The 22,978-nt window shown below is 33.6% G+C and overlaps 3 protein-coding genes across 3 annotated transcripts; all 3 read left to right on the plus strand.

Moving 5' to 3' along the window:
• Positions 1 to 4,281: 4,281 nt before the first annotated feature.
• On the plus strand, positions 4,282 to 10,670 carry LOC106134180 (peptidoglycan-recognition protein LB). Its single transcript, XM_013334158.2, has 5 exons — positions 4,282 to 4,435; positions 5,788 to 5,862; positions 6,741 to 6,948; positions 7,324 to 7,442; positions 10,410 to 10,670. Exons 2-5 carry the CDS (start codon positions 5,790 to 5,792, stop codon positions 10,589 to 10,591), a joined length of 582 nt encoding a protein of 193 aa, XP_013189612.2. The 5' UTR covers positions 4,282 to 4,435; positions 5,788 to 5,789; the 3' UTR covers positions 10,592 to 10,670.
• A 149-nt stretch (positions 10,671 to 10,819) lies between these two features.
• Positions 10,820 to 15,986, plus strand: LOC106134179 (peptidoglycan-recognition protein LB). The gene is made up of 4 exons (XM_013334155.2): positions 10,820 to 11,823; positions 12,307 to 12,526; positions 14,762 to 14,880; positions 15,508 to 15,986. The coding sequence occupies exons 1-4, from the start codon at positions 11,754 to 11,756 to the stop codon at positions 15,714 to 15,716; spliced, it is 618 nt and encodes a 205-aa protein (XP_013189609.2). The 5' UTR covers positions 10,820 to 11,753; the 3' UTR covers positions 15,717 to 15,986.
• A 1,484-nt stretch (positions 15,987 to 17,470) lies between these two features.
• On the plus strand, positions 17,471 to 21,600 carry LOC106134193 (peptidoglycan-recognition protein LB). Its single transcript, XM_013334180.2, has 5 exons — positions 17,471 to 17,585; positions 18,830 to 18,951; positions 19,748 to 19,982; positions 20,281 to 20,399; positions 20,919 to 21,600. The coding sequence occupies exons 2-5, from the start codon at positions 18,873 to 18,875 to the stop codon at positions 21,182 to 21,184; spliced, it is 699 nt and encodes a 232-aa protein (XP_013189634.2). The 5' UTR covers positions 17,471 to 17,585; positions 18,830 to 18,872; the 3' UTR covers positions 21,185 to 21,600.
• Positions 21,601 to 22,978: the final 1,378 nt, after the last annotated feature.

Raw genomic sequence — 22,978 nt, forward strand, 5'->3', positions numbered from 1 at the left:
TCACCATTTCATTCTCTACTACCACCGTTCCTAGTTTTGGAATGTGCAGTCTGACACGCGCCCAGTAAATTCCTAGAGAAAGTTTTACAAAGCTGCCATTGAAATGAGGAGTGTAAGAACTCTTCTCTATTTTTAAGTGTTTCAGCATTTTGCCGGGAGCTTCATTCTAGTTGCTTATTTTTGTACCAGTGGCATATTTCAGCTTAATTCGTTCAATGAACAATCTTTAACATTTATCTTGTCGAATGTGGATACCGTCAAAAGATTGATAAGTGACCTCCCATTAAATCACTAGACCGTGTCTGAAACTAATCGTAATAATTTATCAAAAAATTTCAATGGTGTCATCTTCCTGTCAATTTGCTGTGGGCGTCTTGTATCCGGCTCTTTGGCGCACCCTATGCTCATGCGCTTACTCAGGCACCTTGATTTAAACATGGAAATAAATGGAAAGAACAAACAACGTAGTGGCATTAGGGTTAATTCATCTGAACATAGTGTGGCGTTTGGCAGAGTCAAATAAATATATAGATATATATAGACACCTCTATATCCCTTACGGGGTAGACATAGTCGACGTATAGGATATAATAGATAGGATTCTTTTTGTGGGCAAAAGGTTAGCAACCTGCCACTTTTTGAATCTCAATTCCATCATAAAACCGTGTAGTACAGTTGAACCTGGCCTTTCAGTCTTTTAGAGACTGTTGGCTTTGCCTACCCCGTAACGAACAAAGACATAATGATATTTGTGTCTGTAGTTTGTAGCCAATACCTGAAATTTCCCGCTCCCTACACTATTATTTAATGTTATATTGTATGACTACTCTACGCATTACAAATCAATGGTTGAACCGCTCCTGTTCAAGCACCATTGGTTACAATGACGTCACGTATAAGTACAACTGTATCGATTTTTTCATGTCTTGTATTACAGTGCGTATAATTGATCTTATTTTAATGACTTCGTAAATTGTCTTCTTATTATAGTACTGGCAGGTAATAAAATCACTCCATGTTTTCCTATGGATGTTGTAAGAAACGGGTTTTTTTATGTAAAATGGTATGTTACATACATACATACATACATAAAATCACGCCTCTTTCCCGGAGGGGTAGGCAGAGACTACCTCTTTCCACTTGCCACGATCTCTGCATACTTCTTTCGCTTCGTCCACATTCATAACTCTCTTCATACAAGCTCGGCGGTTTTGGTATGTTCTAGTTTTTTATAATTTTCTCTTTAGTGTGACTTCTGTGTTATACATGAATCTCTTATGTTTGTAGACGGCAGAAAATGAATTGAAATGGGAAATTTGCAGAACAATTTATTATAAATGTTTATACGTTTTTACTAAATCTTTCCTTATCTAAATAAGACCATTACGGAAACGGGAAACTACCCTACTGCCACGCAAGGGTGAATCAGCGTTTAGCAATAAACTCCGTATGACCTACATACATTGTATTTAAACTATTTTTGTTATACCTACATATGTATGAATTCAAAATGCGATATAGTCCGCCATTGCAAGTGCTTTGTTACTTTTATAACTATGTACAATTTTCTTGTTACTGTGTAAATTTGTATGCAATAAAGATATTACAAACAAACGTTTAGAAAAAAAAGGCATTAGGTTTTTTCAGCAGTAACATAACACTTAGGTATACGAAAAAAAGTTCAGTTCTCAAATAATTCTAATGTGTACATTTATTTACCTAGATTAATAAAATACCCATGTAAAAATTCATCAATCACGTTAAGTATACTTAGATCCAAATAATATTAAGGTGCCACGTAACGATTTACACAAATTTGTTAAAATTTTCACCCGCTAATTTAATATTGCGTTATTCAAACCTACGCTGTCTTAAATAACAGATTTGTTTGTTTGTAAATACTTTATTGTACATAACGGTAAACATAGAATGACAAAAAAATCGTCAAAAGGGCCGAATTCATAAATTAGAAATTTTGATTTCCATTAATGCCACTTTGTTCTTGTAATATTTCCAAAATAATGAAATGGTGTATCAGATTCATATCTGAATAAATAAAAAGTTACTCAATTATACATCAATTTAATTTAGCATAGCTAATTTTAATAAGGATTAATGATCAGTTACAGCATTAATTAATTTTCGAAGTGACATCTGTTCCTTTCTTAGAAATAATAGTAAACAATAATTCCCTGAAATGCTAGTTGAGTATTTTTTCCTTATTTGCTTCTTAAGGGACTTTCAAGTTATGTTTGATAAGATACTTGATGAGTAAGTAGTAGACTAACTTTTAACCAGATATAGATAATATTTATTTCTTAGCGTACAAATATTAAGTTAAATACTTAGTTTACTTTCAACTTTATTTTCTTAAAACATAGCCTGAGACAATGACTGTCCTAAATACTTCATAAATTTTTAATAATATTATAATATATAACCCCTAATCATTACCACCATTCTCCTGGTCTTACTCCCGATTGCATTACCTTTCTGAAGAGGCTCCCGGAATCCATCTATGACCATGAACATGGATTGGACGGGACAGGTCTATAAGTGATTCCCGTCAGACCGACGTAACCTTTGCAGGGGAACATTATCTATATTGGACCACGTCATTCAGTTGCCTAAATAGTCAGCCCCCTTATCGAAGAACGTTGACAAGGCATATGTCTTGTCTTCCCTCACAAATGACAGAAAGATGGATGATAAGACATACCTCTTATCAACGTTTGAGAATCGAACTAGTTTTCGTTTACAACGACTTAGGTACTTGATGGAAAATAATATGTAATCGAACGAAAGTAAGCTATCGCAAACATGAATAGATAAACTTGTGTACGTACAAAAAGGACCATCTTATCAACTAGATCTTTCCTTATGAAATAGTTGTTATTGCTTGTTCGATCAAGATACGGTTAAAGCGCAAAAAAATATTATTGTACTAAATTTGTATCAAATACGTCGGTAATTGTTAAGGCCACGGAACAAGTATAGTCTGCGGCAATTAGTTTTTAACATTTTGTTATCAGAGATACAATATTATTTTGCAAAAGTTAAAAAATATTTATTTATACTTAACTCTTTATGCGATATTTTATCAAATTAGTGGTCATGGCAACTGCGTAAAAATATCAATTAGTATATGATCAGATTGGCTGGAATCGTAGATTGGAATGGAAAGAGTGAGTTATTTCTTATCTTTAATTAGTATATAGAGTGGCTTAATTAGCTACATTCATATAGAGCTTGTGAACAATCATAGGGAGAAGAGTGCTGCTTGAGTCTAATCTTTTCATGGTATTATCAACTGATTTCATTTTGATATCCATGAGAAAATGGCTGGTAGTACCAGATAAACTAAGAGAAGCCTACTCCATGCTTTCGGTACAATGAGCTGGAAAGAGGACACGGTAAATAAACAAGTAACCGATTAAAAAATACTGACCACTAAACCGAACATAACACTGGCATGGAAAAAATGAACAAGCACAAATTGTATTTAAATTTTTAAGATTCCGTACTATCGGACTTTATATGTATATTCCTTTAAGAATTTTCCGTAGTTAATAGAAGTGAAGTTAAAGTTACTCTCAGAACTTGGCTGTAACTGTTTGTTGCTAATATGACATTTTATTTTATTTTCTGATATTATGCGGAAAAAAAATGTTCGGTGCCTTCTCAGATAATAGCTTTTTTTTCGCTTTCCATTATGTGAAGAATATTTTGACAAAGGTTTTTCAGTTGCCGCTTGTATTAATTCGCCCAGAATGTTTTTGCTGTAACGTGGGTGGCTTGGTTTTTATAACTTTATTCTGTGCTATGAAATCCACAGGAAAATATAGAAGTAGTCCCATTTTTTCGCCCTGTAATTTATACCAGTCAATGTCTTAACTAGGATACAGTCCAGTCTACATGATATTTAAACTGCTAGTGTATTTTTACTTCCGAGGTTCTTATACCAGAAAACAAATGTTAGTACTTAAGTAGTTATAAAAGAGCTATCATTTTGTCAGTAAATTGTTAAAAAATATTATATTATAAAATGATAGTACCTACAAATATATAAACTTCAAGTATGACTTTAAAGCCTGTTAGCAGGAAATATATCATAATTTAAACTTATTTCCACAAGTATTTATAATCGATTGATTGATTAATGCTTAATGGACCCTCTGTTTTTGTTATTCCGTAATACGCGTGTATGTGCATATATTAATGAAAAGTCCCCGATAGCGAAACCTACGTCACACTATGGCCGAGATTGATCGCAAATGTATAACAGTCGAATAATTTTGTGAAGAACCTTTTCTTATCTCCCATTACATTAGCATAAAACACTTATATACGCATGTTGATGTTTCGAAAACCTATTATGTGGTCCGCAAGGAACGGATAGTAGCGTGTAGATTAATTGTGGATAAAAAAAATAGAGGTAAGAATTAATAATTCAAATTAATTGACATATGCATAAAAACTTTAACTTGTGTATGTATAATGTTGATATTTTATTGATGCTGCTCATAAAACTAAACATACTTAATCAAAATTATCAAGAGTTTTGACCTTATGATAGAAGTAAAGGAAATATTTTTTTGGTTATAATTAACATGTGTTTATGTATACACTAACATGTCTTTATTATATTACGCTTTATTTAGGTTTTTAGTTTTTAACTTATTTTACATTCATATCTTCAATAAACTATAAGGGTAAAACTTTTGTTTAGCTAAGTATATCAGAATGGTAAATATACCTATTAGCATTGATTTGACACAGTTCAACGATTTAATAAATATAATTTTGCCCGAATATGTTAGTTTGGCGGAAAGTGGATAATACGATAAGTAATAAAAAATAACAAAATTGATAAAAGTTCCTTAATTGAATTAAAAAGTAACTGATATGTGACAATCTTTATTTACATTTGAAATAAATAAAATAGATGTATTTATTTAAAATTCTTCCTCTTCTGAGTGACTGCGAGACTGGTCTAGAAATTTGATATTTGACATGTCCCTATGTCTAGGAGTACACTGGAAGAAGATTTCTTGAAATTCCTCGGGTGGAGTCGCGGGAGACCTCTAGTTTATGTCTATTATACATATAGGGCTTTCGGTATGTAGGTTTGTAAACACCACAAACATTTCTTAACAAAATTTGTTGCGGTCAATAATATTGAATAAAATTGATACAATTTTTGATGACACCTGGATACGCAGAATTACTCCTTGTTATGCCGATGTCTAAACGTTGTATCGATTAAGTTTGCAGGTCACTGAGCTAATTCAATAAGATGCGAATGCACTTCACACAATGCATATAAAATTTATTGCGATGTTTAAGACATAAATAATTGGCCTTTGTAATCCTGACCTAATCATAAAATGCCCTTTAAAGAGATACTTAAGATTACCTACTTTAACAACTATTTACCTACGGCAGAACTTTTGGAAACTGAGAGAGAATTGCTATTGTGTAAAATATCCTTTGGCTTTTAATTCTCACGTTGTGCGTATAACTTATTATTAGTATGTTTAATGTGTTTTTGTAACTTATAACTTTGTTTAACTAACCGATCAATACTTTTATACATAGATATCCCAAGCTTAACCAGCATGTACTTATTAGGTACATCTATCCTAAAAGTTGGTTTCTTTTCTCGTCTTTAACAGCGGTACTCCAAAAAGTCGTTATCAATTGCAGATTCATTAACTTGATATGCTCCTAACTACGAGTATGATAATGATCTTCAGATAAACAGTATGACATTCAATTCTTCCACAGACATGACGCGTTTCATTCTTCACGTACTGGCCCTTGCAGTAATTTTGACTTCAGCTACTGCTAAAAGTTTAAACTGTAAGTACCTTGCACGTATTTTTGAGTGTATTTTTCATAATATAAACTAATAATAATGTCGAAAAAAAAATAAGTCAGATTATATTTTAGTATTTAACGTAAAATAATGTAACTACAGCCACGTAGCTAATCGTAGAATAGTTATTAATTATATTGTAGACAGAAACGAGACTTTTGATATGTCTCGTAAAAAGCCGTGATATGTGTGTAATTTTTTTTACATTTACTTAATATCATTATATTTACTTCTTAATTCATAAAGAATAGTTAGTAGTTACCTCCTGTAACTTGTTTTTTGGAAATGAGAAATTTATAAATTAAGCTACCATAGAATACCTTTATACTTACTAGCTGCGCCCGCGACTACGTTCGCGTGGAATAGTTATTTTGGGCATCATTGAAGACAAGGATGAATAATTTTCCCGTTTTTTTTCACATTTTCCATTATTTCTTCGCTCTTAAAAGTTGCAGTGTGATGTTGTATTGCCTAAACCCTTCCTTGACAAATGGTCTATTCAACACAAGACAAGAAGAATTTTTCAATTCTAACCAGTAGTTCCTGATTAGCGCGTTCAAACAAACAAACAAACTCTTCAGCTTTATAATATTAGTAAACATAGGACTAACTTCCACGCTGGTCTGGTAGCGAAGAAAACTATAGTATGTGTCAGCTGCTTCTCTTCCAGCGCTTATTGTAAAAAAAATTAAGAAAAAGGCGATAGGTTAGAGATCTGTCACTATTTGAATCTCCATTCAGCATTGAGCCGTCCACCCGGGGCCTTTGGACTTTGAAGACTGCTGGCTCTGTCTACCCCGTAACGGACAAAGACTTTATAAATGTAGCATGATCAATAAAAGCTTTCGTTCTTCATTTCCAGGTTACCCATTCTCATTTGTGGACCGAAACCAATGGGGCGCGGAACCGGCCAAAGGTCAGACTGCCCTGGGCGCTCCTGTGCAGTTTGTGGTCATACATCACAGCTACCAGCCAGGAGTGTGTCTGACCAGGCAGGAGTGTATCACCGCGATGAGGTCAATGCAGAGCTTCCACCAGAACGACCAGGGTTGGGTCGACATAGGTTACAAGTAAGTTTGAAATAGAATAATGAAAATGCAACGCAATATTTTTATCAGGTTCTAAGCGCCAACTTAATAAGAGTTTAATTTCCTTCTTACACGTATGAACCTCATAAAGTGTATGTACAAATAATCAGTCAGAAATCAATTCGTGTAAAATACTGAACTGGCTGTTGCCTGAATGAGCGGTTTTCCAGTCAGAAATTAAACTAATGTTATAAGAGTAGATAACTGTGATAAGAGTAATTTGTACATAACCGTAATAGGAATCGAATCTGGGCGTCAGGATTTATACCTATTTCAGACTCCTTTTCCATTCGAACACCAACGCCTACAAATCATCTCATTGTATCTCATAACAAAATCTCAACATAATATTTTCAGTTTCGCCGTGGGAGGCGAAGGTAGCGTGTACGAAGGCCGGGGGTGGGAGAACGTCGGCGCGCACGCAGTCGGCTACAACGCTCAAAGCATTGGCATCTGTATTATTGGAGATTGGATAAGTGAGTACTTACTTACCTTTACTGAATTATCCGTCATCATCAAAGAAATCAGAATAAATAGGTCTTTCCCACCACCACTCTTGGTTCTACCAACCTTTCAGTTACATTCATGAGCCGAATCATGGGAGTGCGCTGGTCTAACGGCATATTATTATCCTTTCTTGACTCTCCACAAAAGGGCTGACGACACGCAAACTTTATTATGCTGAACTAGCTTCCCCCCGCGACTCCGTCCGCGCGGATGTCGGTCTTCGCGTGGATGGTTTATTTCTCCATTTTGAGTAACTCTGACAATGATATCTTATAAATATATTTTGGACCCAATTGCGGCTAGGCCTATAATAATTAAGGAGATCCCTCTATTGAGCTACTGCTGTTGAGTTCGCGTTCTGCAGTAAGTAGTCCGGTCAATTTAGACCAAAAAAATTTTAAGAAAAAAAAAAACTGTTTAAGGAAAAAAATTAGGTACCCAAGGTCAAAGGTAAAAAAATGGGTTTTTCATGATTTTCTTCAAAACGGTAAGTTTTATCGGAAAATTACCTCAGACATAGATTGTAGATCATAAAGTTATCAATAAAAAGGAATCAATAATTTTTTTCAGTAAAGCTACCGTTTCTGAGATTTAACGATGCAAAAAGTTGCAAGCGTCATAATATGCATAAGCACGTCTCGTATATACTCTGTGTAGCAGTAATATAAGTAAAAATATTGTTCTGTCGGTAATTTTAACTTGAATTCAAAATATAAAATATACATAAGTATAATGAAACCCAGTCCCTTCATTTATACTTTAGTGAAACCTTGAGACAACAACTGTCTCTCTGTTAAATTGTGTACGTGGCTAGGGTCGTATACCTGCTTTATCTCAGAATGCTCAACACATGAAGTACCGTTAGTCTTTAATAATAGTAGTCCTTGCGGGGATATCGTTGACGGCTATGGACACCACAGCCTCTCATGCCCTAGGAGTGTCGGCCGTTTAGGGCGCCATGCCGCCCTAAATAATATAATCCTCCGTGCTCTTGCCACCATCCATGTTCCAGCCATTCTTGAACCAAACGATCTGGCTCGGGATGATGGCAAGAGACCGGATGGTATGACTTTGGTACCCTGGAGATTGAGGGCGGCCTTTGGTGTGGGATGCTACTTGTGTCAGACACTTGCGCCGTCTCATCTTCAGGTTACTAAATCTAAGGCAGGTTCTGCTTCAAATGAGGCAAATAACTTCAAAAGGCGCAGCAAATATGTAGGTATCGGTAATACCCATACTTTTGAATGTTTTGGAGTAGAAACTCTGGGACCGGGGGCCCATCAGCTTTTCTGACAATTGTCGAAAAAGCTAATTGAGGTATCTCTTGACCGGAGGACAGTATATCTTAAATTATCTGGCTCAGAGAATCAGCATTGCCATTGAAATTGGCAATGCTGCCAGCCTTCTGGGCACACTCCCGCATGTTGATACTATGCAGGGACTGTACAATTTATAAATTAAATTTTAGTTTGTAGTCATCTTTTTTCTTTCTTTTTATAAGTAGTTTTAGTTTTAATTTGATTTAATTGTAATCTCTATTATTGTCCTAAGATGAATTTCTTCACTTAGGGTTATTCTAATTTTTTAAAAATAATAAATGCGAGAGTTAGTCTTGAGTGCCACTGCGTAGTGAAAACACGTGTTTATTCTAACCTATTTCAGACTTTTTCAAGTTTAATAATAAAAATGTTAAAAAAAAACGCGCTAATAGTACACTACTTCAGAGGTGGCGTGGAAACGTGTGCATATTATGACGCTTGCAACTTTTTGCATCGTTATATCTCAGAAACGGTAGGTAGCTTTATTGAAAAAAAAAATTGATACCTTTTTTATAGATAACTTTATAATCTACAATTTATGTCTGAGGTAATTTTCCGATTTGAAAAACTTACCGTTTTGAAGAAAATCGCGAAACACCCATTTTTTACCCTTGACCTAGGGTAATTTTTTTTCCTTAAACCTGAATCATGGGGAATTTTGAAATAATGCTTTTGTATATGTTTTAAACAATTATACTCATTTTCAGCTTGATGGGAATTAATGTAGCTTTGAATGTCTAGATTGACCGGACTAAAGTATTTCTTCATAGTAATTAGTAGCGGCCCGCGTGTGCCGCAAACGGTTCAAGCTAATTCAGACTTTCGGCGCTGTAAGTAACGGCGCTTAATCCACTACGGGTAACGCAACGTGTGTTCGCGGTTCTACAGAACAACGTCTATCGATAAACTGAAAAATTATGATTTTTTTTTCTTCGTATTTTTCCAGGATAAAAAATATCCTATTTTACGCCCAGGATAATAAGGTATAATTATACCAAGTTTCATCAAAATCGAACCGTTAGTTTTCACGTGATGCCTGAACATACAGACAGACAGACAAAAATTTTTTTAATCACATATTTGTGTTTGGTATCGATCCAGTAACACCCCCTGCTATTTATTTTGTCAATATTTTCAATGTACAGAATTGACCCTTCTACAGATTTATTATATGTATAGATATAGATAATATAGACGAATCATCATCTACAGTCTATTTTGTCATACATACGAGTATACTTGTTCCAGCTTACAGCATCCATATTGTGTAATCTTGTGCCTTTTGTATCCAGTCAAATTTATATTAAACTAGCTTCATCTACACACATCATCGTTTATATACAAAAGCTACAGCAAATCCTATGCGAATAGTCCCTTTTTCGAGATGTACCTTAGTTCCTTTTCAGTACTCCTAATTGCTACTTGCTGGACGTTTAAGTTTATATCTTACACCGAGTCGGTCTAAACCCTCCCGAGAAAATTCAGTAGTAGTACAACTTAACAGTACTAGTACAACTCCTGACGTACACGGGCACATTACAGCACTTTTGCAACATTTTTTTTTGTCATGTGACAGCCTCTCTATGTATAACTCTTACATTTTTATAACTTTTACAGATGTACTGCCACCAAGAGAAGCTCTAGAAGCCACGAAACAACTGATACAGATAGGAGTGAGCCTTGGATATATCAGCCCTAACTACGTATTGATGGGTCACAGGCAGGCGTCAGATACGGAATGTCCAGGCAGTGCGTTGTTCAATGAGATCTCAACCTGGGACCAATTCCGAAGAGACTGAAAAAAAACCAATGAATATGTACACTTGTAAGCAGATACACTTAACGCGTTATTAAACTCCTATTACGTTTTAGAAATAATTTTATTTCTCTGGCCTTTATTTGTTGACTGGTGAAAAATGCCAGAAATGTGACGATAATGTTACATTGCATAAGTATTTTCTTTAGTAGATTTCACCACCTCCTCTCATTTATTTTTAATTATATTTTATTAAATATATGTTGAACTATACAGTTCAACATATATTTAATAAAATAAATAAATTTAATTGTATACACAATTAAATTTATTTAAAATTCACAATCTAGCATAGATTAACTTAATAAACTAAAGGCTAAATCTGAATACATATTTCCCTCATCGTAGTAGTTATAATTAGATTTAAGTGATGTGACGTCAATAAGTGGTACCTTGTATCCAATTTTGAAAATAAATCTATTCCATTCTATTCTATTCGTAAGAAACACAGTTTGTAATAATTTTACAACGTTGAAAATAAAGTATCGATGTAAACGGCAAGTTAAAAACACATTGTAGAAAAAGCGGAGCGGAGAACTGCAGTGTGAAATTTTCATGAACACCGTCAATTCGTAAATTATAGGCAGAATCTTAAGGTTAAGCTGAGCATCGGTAAGCACATAAAGTTATACTCACAGCTCAAAAATACTTAATCATTACTTTCAAGAAGGACACTTCTTGTCAACAAGTCTGATTGATCCAACGATGCTCGCAATGTTGAGGGTGTCAAACTAAAACGATTATGTTACGGAAAATAAAGGCATGTATACTTTTATTATTTCCGCTAACATATATTAATATGTTCTGCCACGATGTATGAAACAGATACTAATTAACCGTTAACTTTACATATGCATCGCTATATCAGCTAGTAAGTCTGTAATGTTAAACTAAAAGATGTGAATTAATTAACTGGAAGTTCAAACGAGACGGAAAAATCAACATTAAAACCATTTAATGTACGTAAAATTTAACATTTGAAGAGGACAAGTGTTTGTTATCGGCTAATAGGGAAAGTACCGAGAACTTGAATCCATATAAATGGACATCGATTATTTGTGTTGCATTCATTTTAGTGCACCGGGATTGTGGTGGTTAAGCGATTTTAAATTAAAAAAAGAGAGCTTCGAAAAGTATTCAAAGATATGTTTGTTGTTGGAGTATCTTTGATGGTGATGACAGGCCTTATTTCTGGGATGGATTCAGGATATGATGGTAAGGCTTAAAGTGTACATAAAGTACTTAGCATTACCAGGTTTTGCTCTCGTAAGAATTATAAAAATAGCCAACCTATGGCTTTTGTACAGTGTGTTATAAAATTTTTGATGACACCTAGAGGAAAAAGTTAAAAATTATGATTAACATATTAATTAATACAAGCAATTAATTGAGCTTTGTTTCCGTTACAACGTAAACGCTCTTGTTATCTACATACATCCCAGGGGCTTAATACCACAGAGCAGTGCAAGCTGTCCATGAGCACGAGAATTTTTTGATTACAATACAAGACAAATTATCTTTATTTGTCATAACGATGTAACATAAGTATAGCTTATATAACAACTAAGTATAACAACAACTTCTCTCCAAGTCATACATATGGTATGTTTGCTTTGTAGTTTCTACGTGCCTTAATAGCAATTGAAGAAAAATATCCCAAAAAATCTACTCGTATTAACACAATAAAACTTTTAACAGGTTTCATCCACCCAAAGCACCGGTTTCCATTCTACACCAAGGCAGATTGGGGAGCATTGCCGGCCACTGACGTATACCCCCTCAAGACACCAGTTCCGTATGTCGTCATCCACCATACTTACATCCCAGGAGCCTGTAACTCCACGGAGCAGTGCAAGCAGTCTATGAGATCCATGCAGAACTACCACCAAAGTCTTGACTGGGGTGATATTGGATATAAGTAAGTATGCTATAATTTCTTAATGTAGATTGACTGTTGAATTCTTTCTAAAATTTATAATTTTAGCAATAATAATCAGCAAAATGTAGTAGGTTTCAATCCAATAATTCTCCTTAGCTGAGCGTACTTGAAGTTGTGTAATTTCTCCTTACTTTTACTCACTTATCTTCTATATAACAATCGTGACAAATTTCAATAACAGTTTTCCTGATCGTGCTTTAGTATTGACGCTGATATCTTCTACAGTCATAACTGAGTGTATGCCAAATTTCTGCGGAATTCGTTCAATGGTCATGACTTTTCGTTGATATACAGAGCATCAATCGGCAACAGGATCGTATCGGGCCATGAAATTGAACAACTTTCCTCAAGAAGCCGAAATAAATATTTTATCTATAATATAAATATGAATCGCCAAATGTGTTGGTAAGCGCATAACTCAAGAACGCCTGGACCAATTTGGCCAATTCTTTTTTTTTAATATTCGTCGAAGCTCAAGGAAGGTTTTTACGGCGAAAAAATACCAAATAATTGCCTGAAAAGCCTTAAAAACAGTCCTTTTCTTTATCCCATACAAACGTTTTCTAACTAATACGTACAGTCAATTTGAGCTTTATTGCTAATGTATAAAGTTCACAGTCTAAGCAATGTAGGTCTAATAGATAGGAACAAAAACTGTCACATTACAAATCTTTTTGACAGAACGAAGTCTGTCGGGTGCGCTAGTTTATCATACAAATAACTTGATAAATTTCCAATAGGAGTAAAAATTTTTTTGGCGATTTAGTCCATTTTCCTTGACGGAAATTGTTCAGTTTCATGGGTTGGTTCCATTCTGTACGGGTTATAACCCCCACCGTTTCACATTGCATTAATTATTCGTTAGTTATTTGCGACAATACCATTACCCATCATCTGAACACGTGTAAAATTATCGCATGTAATTGTAAAAACAAATAACAGTACCAATTGATAAATTGAGATCTTGGACAATACGGTATGAGTCACCCATTGAATAAGATAGTGATATTGATGAGTTGCTACTATCTGCTACACGAGGTCTAAGTGGCGTAAATTGTATGAATAACACACTCGTAATATATAAAATAATTATTCATTGTTTTGTCTATAACAATAACGTACATGTATATTTTAAGTAATGTGAACATTTGTTAGTTTTTCCAGTTTTATCTCAACCGAATTATATAAATCTTTTTTCCGATTTACTTTTGGAAAAACAAAATTTATAAAGTTTTGGAGTTATAATTAATGTTTTAAATAATGATGAGTGGATTTTGATGTAAATCTTCTAAAGGAGATTCACTGCATTTTTATAAATCATTAAAAATTTATTTAAATAAAACTATTACCTAATATAATAAATAACTACTATTAGAAATATGAAAATGTGTTTATCTGTCCGATATACACGAAATTTCCATCAAATTTTACAGACATATAGTGTGAAGTATGGAGAAGGATATAGCGCACATTTTTTAGGCGGGCGGAGCCGCGTGCGAATGCTAGTTTGTACCAAAATCGATTGTGAAGCTGTAGGAAGCGGTGAAACGTAAAGGTGTTCCTAATCAGATATTTAAATACTAATGCAAATGTTCGGCCATGTTATGCTAACGACCTTCTGGGGAACAACCTACAACGGTCATTTTTATACTGCCATGGTATAAAAAGTTGTAATTGGACGAACATCCGGTTTTGACGATGTAATCATAATAAATAGCAAAATAAGAGGTGACGGTAATTGGCAGTCTTTGTGGTTATGATTTAAAGTGACAAGGTCGATCCAGGGGAGCATGTTGGTTGTTATTTACCATATTGAATTGTATCGTATGGGCACTTTCTACTTTCTTTTTTTTATCGCTAACAAAAAGAAAAAAGCTCCATGTGTTTGTCTCCATCTATCCATACCAATGCATTTTTGGCATTGCGGCAAATTGTTTTGTATAATAATAAATAAATGTCCTCCTAATGCGCTCCCATGTAATAATTATTTAATAACATTATATCCACTGCGCTGTTGACAGAGCCAACAATCTTGAAAAGACTGATAGACCACGTTCAGCTGTTTAACATAATGATATAATTGAGATTCAAATAGTGACAGGTTGCTAGCCCGTCGCCTAAAACAAGAATCCCAAGTTTAAAAGCCTACGAGTAGTATTTTTTTTTTAATTATTTTAATGTTAAGCTTTATTTTTAATTCGTATTGTCATGTAGCTTCGCTGTAGGCGGTGACGGTGGAGCGTACGAGGGTCGAGGCTGGGATACGCTTGGCATCCACACCGGCAAGGCTAACAATTACAGCATCGGCATATGTCTTATAGGAGACTTCAGGAGTAAGGCTTTTGTTTATCCTGTTCTTCTTTCTGGTTTCTACACATGGGGTACTCATTTCACCATAATCATGCGTTGTCTTAGCCAGATATTTACACGAAGCTATTCTCATCTGAGGTTCGCAACCTTTCCTGGGGGAACATAACCTTTATCGGATCATGGAAAAAGCTGCATGAAACTAATATTTCTATCTTTAATCGACTTTAACGATGAAACTTAATTGTATTTTACGACAAATGGAAATGGAAGATTAAGAAATTCCGTAGATAAATGGCATATATAATGTGAAGCGTAAATGGTAAATAAGATTAGGATTAACTTCTCTTGGATTAATCCAATTTTATTATGCAGGAAACCAGAGTTAACCTTTTCCCACTATTCCCGTGAGATGATAGTGTATGCAAAATACGGTAAAAAATAATTAATGAGAACTTCCTCCTTTTTTGAAGTCTGTCGAAAATTGTTTAGGAATTTGTTTTATAAGGAAGTCATAAGGATATCAGGAACAAGGAAGGAAATCAACTTCCAACTATTATTGCATGAAGGATACTTTTGTAGTAATGCATGCTTTAATATGAGCGAAGTCACAGGTGGAAGCTAGTTAATTAACGATGTATTTACTTCTGCAGCGGAACTGCCACCTCCCCAGCAATTAATGACGACCAGAGCTCTCATCCGGGAAGGGGTCTCCAGGGGGAAAATCAGCCCGAACTACAAACTAGTGGGTCACAACCAGGTCATGCAGACGGAGTGTCCTGGTGGCGCCCTCTACACTCACATACAGAAATGGAAGAATTACGTACCGGAGTTCGTTTTACCGAAAAAAATAAAAAAATAAACTCATTATGTAATAAGAAAAAGGAAGATTTATAAAATATTTAGAGATGTCTAATATTATTTTATTAATTAGTAAAAAAGTACTATATTGATAAGAGGTGTTTTAATTTGTCACACTGTTTAACGACAAAGGTCTGTTTAACGATAATGTACCTATTATGTAGAATCTTAAGATATTAGTTATAGAGTTTTTTTTTAATTTTTAAGTTATATTATTCCTCGAATGTGTATAAATCTTTTTTAACCTTTGAATTAAATAAATATTTCTGAACTCATTAAACAACTGTTTCATTTACTTATTTAAATATTAATCACTTTTCCTAAGAAATTCCTAACTCTCATAAATTTCAATACCTATGACTATATCGATAGGAAGCATCTGATCAAAAAGAACTGACCTGTCCAGATGAAGGAAATAAAACGACTTAAAGTAAGTAAGTTATGAAAATAATAATTAGATTAAAGCTTTTCAAAAAAAAAAAACTAGGCTATAATTAAAAAAGTAGACGACCGCGGGCAGAGTAAATGAGTTTCTGTGATATGTACTTAAATGACATTATTACAAGTTAGTCAAATGTTACATTGTAATTGGTTTATGGAATATACATTCTTACATACTTCACTCAGTAAGCGCGTAGAGAGCAAGTCGATTCTGAAACTACGAGTATTCACCCACAGTTGATTCATCATTGGCTTGAGCTTGGCACAGGAACCTCTTAATGAATTGTAGTTTGATTTGAACCTAAATCAAAATTCAGTACACTCTGTACATGAATCTTTTTACAATTGGCAATCCATAATATATGTAGGTATATATATTTTTTTTTTTATTAAAATGTCATATAAATGTATTAATCTGAACAATGTATACTCTCGTCCACATTCTATTCTAAGTTTGGATATTTCTGAAGTTCACGTTGTTGAAGAAAATGCTGCAGTGCAGTTTGCACTGACGCCTTGGAAGCGGCAGTAAACTTAGTTTTAAGTAATTTATTTGACGTCAAAGTTTTGACAATTATTAAGCGATAAATAAGCGTGAATAAAAAAATAATAATTTGAGTTAACCCATGAAGGATTCGGCGACACAATGTATTGCCCTCTGGCGTTCAGCTGGGAGAATTTCTATTTTCAGGACATTCGTTGAAATGATGATCTCCTAATTTTTCAATTGTACAAAGATGGCAAGTTCTTTCGTTTAATCGTTTGTAGGAAAACAGTTTCAGATTTCAATAAAGTAAGTGAACGTCGGTTCTCGTAAAACGATGAATCAAACTTGTAAAACCAATTACGATAAACACGATGCCGATTATGATTGAGCGCATAATTAGAACTTTTTAATTGATTTCACATATACATACGGATTTTTATTGAATTTATTTTCATTGAATTAATGTGTTTCATGCATGTGCATTGTGCATGTGGACATTGAGTGGAATGTATAGAACATTTAAAAAATTTCGATCTAAAAAATTAAGGTCCTAAACCAATCTTGCTTAGTTAGAATTCCTAAAAAACGGAACTTATAAATAATTCATATATGTTGCATGACTCATAAAATGCGTATCAATACAGAGTTGGCGCAAATAAATCTCTCCTATCAATGTTAAATTAATTCTGAAAAAAGTCTTGTCAGCGGATGTGTAGAAGTGATTTATTTTCTTCGTCACGTTCTTATTGACCCGCGGCCCTCAGGGGATTTACCACGACAGAAAAACAAGTATATAACGTAGTATAATACAAAACCAAGCAGCCATAGTGAAGGTAGCGCCTCCGCGAAGTGTTCTGGTTTTGGCATCACATTAATCTCAGTGTGTGGTTTTAATTTTGGTGAAATCTATTATAATTAATGTAAAAGGACTTTCATAATAATGCAAGTATCTTCACCATTTACTACGTACTATAAGGAGTAACTTAACTTCATTAAAATTAAAGTATTTTTAAAAGGCTTTCCAAGATTTATCGCAGATCTTCGGCGTTTAAAAAATATTTAAATGTGTATTATCAGAAGTAAGGTAGGTATGAAATAAGAAAACTCGGTCAAAATTAAGTTCGGTCGATATTTATTCGAGTGTTGTCATAGAACTGTTAAAACTAAAAATAAAGTTTGATCGAATGAGATGCAAACTATTTAGTAAAAATTTAAAAATACTTTAAAATAGTCGGTGAATCCGTTTGGCTTGATCAAGCAGTACATACTAAATACAGATTTACTTTAAAGAATAACTTTTTAATATTATCATTAGTATTATTATAGAATTACCTAGAATACATAAGAAAAATCAATGGCGTACTAGAGGTACCTATGTATATCTGGTTAACTTAATATCGACGTATTGGAAACAGGAAAATCCCTTTAGAAGTTGAGATTTCGGTAAATTGTATGACTGTTGTTCCAGGAAGCATTATGATAGGTTCGTAGTCATAGTAGTATTGTTATGTAAAAATAAAAATAATTTTAATGCTCACAATACTAGTGAGGTCAACCAATTATGTGCATTATGTTCCTATACTTGGCCGTTGTCCTTCATAGTCTACATTCTTACTTATGTCACCGTTAAGTCACAAGGTATCCGTATATTTTACCTTTAAACTAAAAGGTTCGTTTTTGGTCTTTTATAAATTTATTATTTAATAAATGAGAGACTAAATATTTAAGATGTGTTATTAGTCGTTATAAGCTGTGGCTGTGAACCAACAGATGTTTGTATTTTTTAATTTCTTACTAAAATTATTTTAATAATTTATGCGTAGTGCATATAAAAATACCTATCAAAATATACTAAATATATGACACATTATTAAGCTTATCACGCAGTCCAGACAAAGCCATTTCTAAAAAATAGGTAAGCATACATGTGACTTTACCCATAGAAACCTAAATATTCATTATTCAGATAGGTGATTAACGTCTTACATACACATGTGTCAATAAAGTTAGTAGGTTTACTTACATTAGTTTCAATAACATTTTTAGAGAAAACACGATTAATTATGACGTACTTATTACGTTTTATTCGATACTATCAATGAGTATGAAGATAAAGGGGTTTAAAGCTATCTACGCACGTTGTCGATAAAGCGTAATTCATCAGTATCATTTCTGTATTGTTGCAGATTGTGTGTTCCACGTTAATATATAAAGTGTGGTGTGAAAAATATGATAGTTGCTTTTATGATGGCTGTACTTGGAGTGGTTGAAAGGGGGGTAGCATTGCCGACCGGCGATTTATGTGAAAGTAAGTAATTTTTTTTATATCTGTGATATATACAGAATAACGGTAAATTTTATCTGTGTACTAATTTCATCAAAATCGGTTCAGTAGTTTTTGAGTTCATTCATTACGAATATACAAAAATACAAATATTTTCTCTTTATTATTAATGCGGATGTGGATTTGTCGCTAGATATTTCATTATTAGTTGTTCATAATTCCTGAATTGTTTCACTTTGACATAATGAAGCATATGGAGCAAGTTTACGTGCTATGAGGTACTTCAATTTTTTAACAGAGATTCTTATTGATAATGTCGTTTAACATTATTATATATATGTAGGTATGTATTTAATATATATATATATATAATTATCTTGTCTTCACCCTTGCGGACACGTAGTAGTCAGGTCGTAGAAGTACAGTCGCAAATACACTCAATAGCCACATGCAACTAGATGGCTTACGCTGTTGTGTTCTAGTTTAATTTTTGTAAATAGTATAGCAATGAGTAAAAGCTTAAATATAATATGTATAACATTTCTTGTATTTTTTTAAATTAAATAAAGTATTTATAATTTTATAAAGTTCTCTGAGTATCATCCTTCACCAAATGAAAACTCACAAATATGAGAAACATCAAAAACAATTATTTGGTTTCGGAATAGCAATCGCAAACAACAAAGTATTATCTAACTATTCTCGATAAGAAGCATAGAAATTTGACCCGTTAATCGGTACTGACAATTAATATGACCCTTGAATATAGATAAATTGAACATGAATGACAAAAATAGTAATAATGCATATATATCTCTAGGTTGCGAAGAAAATGAACTTCCCACTTACAATTTCCCCTACATGAGTAGAGGAGAGTGGGGTGCCAGACAATCGGCGCAAGATGTTCTTCCACTTAACTATACTGTGCCCTACGTAGTCATACACCACTCTTACATACCGCCAGCGTGCTATGACAATGAGAAGTGTGTTCATGCTATGAAGGCGATGCAAGATATGCACATAGACAAGAATAAGTGGTGGGATATTGGGTATCAGTGAGTATATTATCATCCTATTAAACTTGTACTTTCTTTTTGTGCTGTCCTGCATATACCTTCAGAGATTTGAGATTTGGCCCGGTGGACGCCTTAAGAGGAATAGAAAACTGTGATATTACTATGTCAATATGTGTAGAAATCTAAGTTGATCAGTTTTAGATGCTATTAACGTTCGGGCGAACCTATAAAATTTGTCATATCAATGAAGTTAAAAACATAAGACTAACAATCAAAATAATACCTTTACTAAATAGTACAAAAAGTTTGAAAAATAATATTGATATTTTTCGTTTAGTTTCGCCGTCGGCAGCAACGGCGTGGCATACGAAGGACGCGGATGGGGGAAGCTGGGTGCGCACGCGCTGCACTTCAACAGCGTGTCTGTGGGCATCTGCCTCATAGGTGATTGGACCCGTGAGTATTTCATCGTGACCACAAATAAATTGTTTTGTTTGTCATGCTACTTATAACATACAAATACATATCGTGAAGACTTTAGAAGATACGTTAGTTGGTTTAATCCTCAAAGATTAAACTACTTTATTTTTCTAATAATGCATTCTTAACACTGATAATAGAGTACTTTGGTGTCCTACAACTATTACTAGTGCGAAAGTTTGTGTGAAACGTGAGAAACGTATGTAGAGAACACGAAATCGAATAAAGATGATAAGGCATGTGGATAAAGCAATCGCTTTTTTCACATTCATCAATATTCTTTAATATTAGAAAAGGGGTTAGTCACATAGTGAGTAAGTCCCTAGGTAAGGTTAAAAAACAAAAAAAAAAACATACAGGATTCAAGTAATTACATTCAGATAATTATGTCGGGGACTTCTCGACGGTTTATAGTACTTTTCTTCTGACTATTCCAAGAAGTACCCCGACTTAAATATGTCTAGAAAAAGAATTATAAATAATTATTTCCTCCAGAATCCCTGCCTACATCAAAACAAATCAAGACTGCGAAAGCTTTGATTCATGCTGGAATACAATTGGGGTACATCAAACCGGACTACAAATTGGTGGGTCACAGACAAGTCCGTGACACCCAATGTCCGGGAGACGCGCTTTATAGAGAAATCCAATCCTGGCCCCACTACGCTCCTTTCCCCCGGTCACATAAGGACTTATTGGATGTTGAAGAACTATCGGAGGACGTTAAGGAATTAATTAGACAAAGTAGTGAGAAACAGTAGCTTTATTTTGATAGAAATAGGTGGTCCGAGGTCGAATACCAGTCACGGTGGAAGCGTCGGGCAAGGCCTCCGGTCTCAGGCCCAAAGGACCCTGCAGTGTACCTATTTCATGCGGCTGAGATGTAGGAATGGTAAGCAATAGATGTGTATGACTGTGATGCTGTATGCCCATGTCTCAACCTCATGTCCTTTTGTACAATATGCCTCAAGATCTAAAGGAGTAAACAACCGCCCGATAGCCGTGGCTTCTTTTTTGATAATACTTATGTATTTAGAAAATGATCTAGCCGTTTACGGCTCGAAAGATGAAAAGTGGATGCAAGTTCCTATCTCTGTTACTACCGAGAATCTAAAGATCTAACTAATAATAATAAGTAATATATATTTTAATCAACACGGGTTTAATTTATTTAATGGAGAGATAAAATTTAAATGGTTTTAATGTAAGTACATATGTGTAGATAATATAAATTAGCAAGTTATATTAGTTCAATTTTATTTATATTTAATTTAACAAGAAAAAAGGTTACTGTACTTAATAAAGTAGAAATATTAAGCCATAAATTGTTTTATTTCTTATATGATATTTTTTAATATTTTTTTTGTTTTGACAGAAAACTAGCTTGGATTTTAAAAAGACGACCACAATGTATAAACTAAATACAGGCATTATTCCTAAAATACGTATAGGAGGACAAATAAAACGTTACAATAAAATGGAAACATATTTAATGACAAGATAATTTTCACAAAAATAATCGTTTGCTATATAAACCATTCTTAATTAGTTGTGTTATAGTTAAGTAACATTTACTAAGTAATAACATCAATTTTGTGGAAATTATTATTCCAACACACTTTGAATCATTACGTGGATAAAGGTAAAAAAAAATATATCTTTATTCCAACTAATACTATAAAAATTAAAATTACCTTTTGGGTACGGAACCTTAACGGAACCAAATTATAAACTTTTGCTGGAGTCCACCAAAAAATTATAAGTAGCATTGTAATAAAAGATTGTCATTTACATTGTGCTATTTATTTCTAGTTATAACAGTAATAGGTAATGTATTAGTTATTTCATTTAAGGCAATAGGGTTGGGAAATGGGAATATTCATAATTAGGTATTTTGTTTCATTCATAAGATTATGATAATGGACTATGAGTACTTAAACACCCAATAAATATAATTCGTAAAGTAAATTGCTATGGTCTGAACACAAACACACTTACTATTGAATCGATTGATATATTCGGTTCCACGTAATGAAACAAATGTCAAGTCGATTTCAATAGGCTTTAACAAAATTTCGAATAAAAATGTCAGACATAAGTAGGTAAACTAACATTCACTCACATCCTACGGGGACGCGTAATACATACAATATTTTTTATAATTTTGCATAAAACTGTACATTTAAAATATTATTATACATATGTTTATTATTCCTTAATTTAACAAGTGCATAATATTAAAAATGGTCGTAACATAGATTCGTACAAACATTTATTTTTAAACATTTCATAATCTATTTTTTTATATTATGTAAACTATTTGACACCAACTAGTGTTTTTAACACAATTCGGAGGTTTGTAAAGCTTGGCTTAGTTATTTTTGTCATAGGCCAGTGTTCATGGGTTAGAAATATAAGCGTAAGATAATCACATTAATTTACTTAAACTTTGTGGACATTGATACATAGTACTTCAGCGCATAAAGTCTGAAAGCCTACTCGTAATTTCACATAAGAGGATATATTTTGAATATTAATTCTATAAAGACAACAAG

The sequence above is a fragment of the Amyelois transitella genome, chromosome 22 (assembly GCF_032362555.1).
Source record: "Amyelois transitella isolate CPQ chromosome 22, ilAmyTran1.1, whole genome shotgun sequence".
Taxonomy (NCBI): Eukaryota; Metazoa; Arthropoda; class Insecta; order Lepidoptera; family Pyralidae; genus Amyelois; species Amyelois transitella.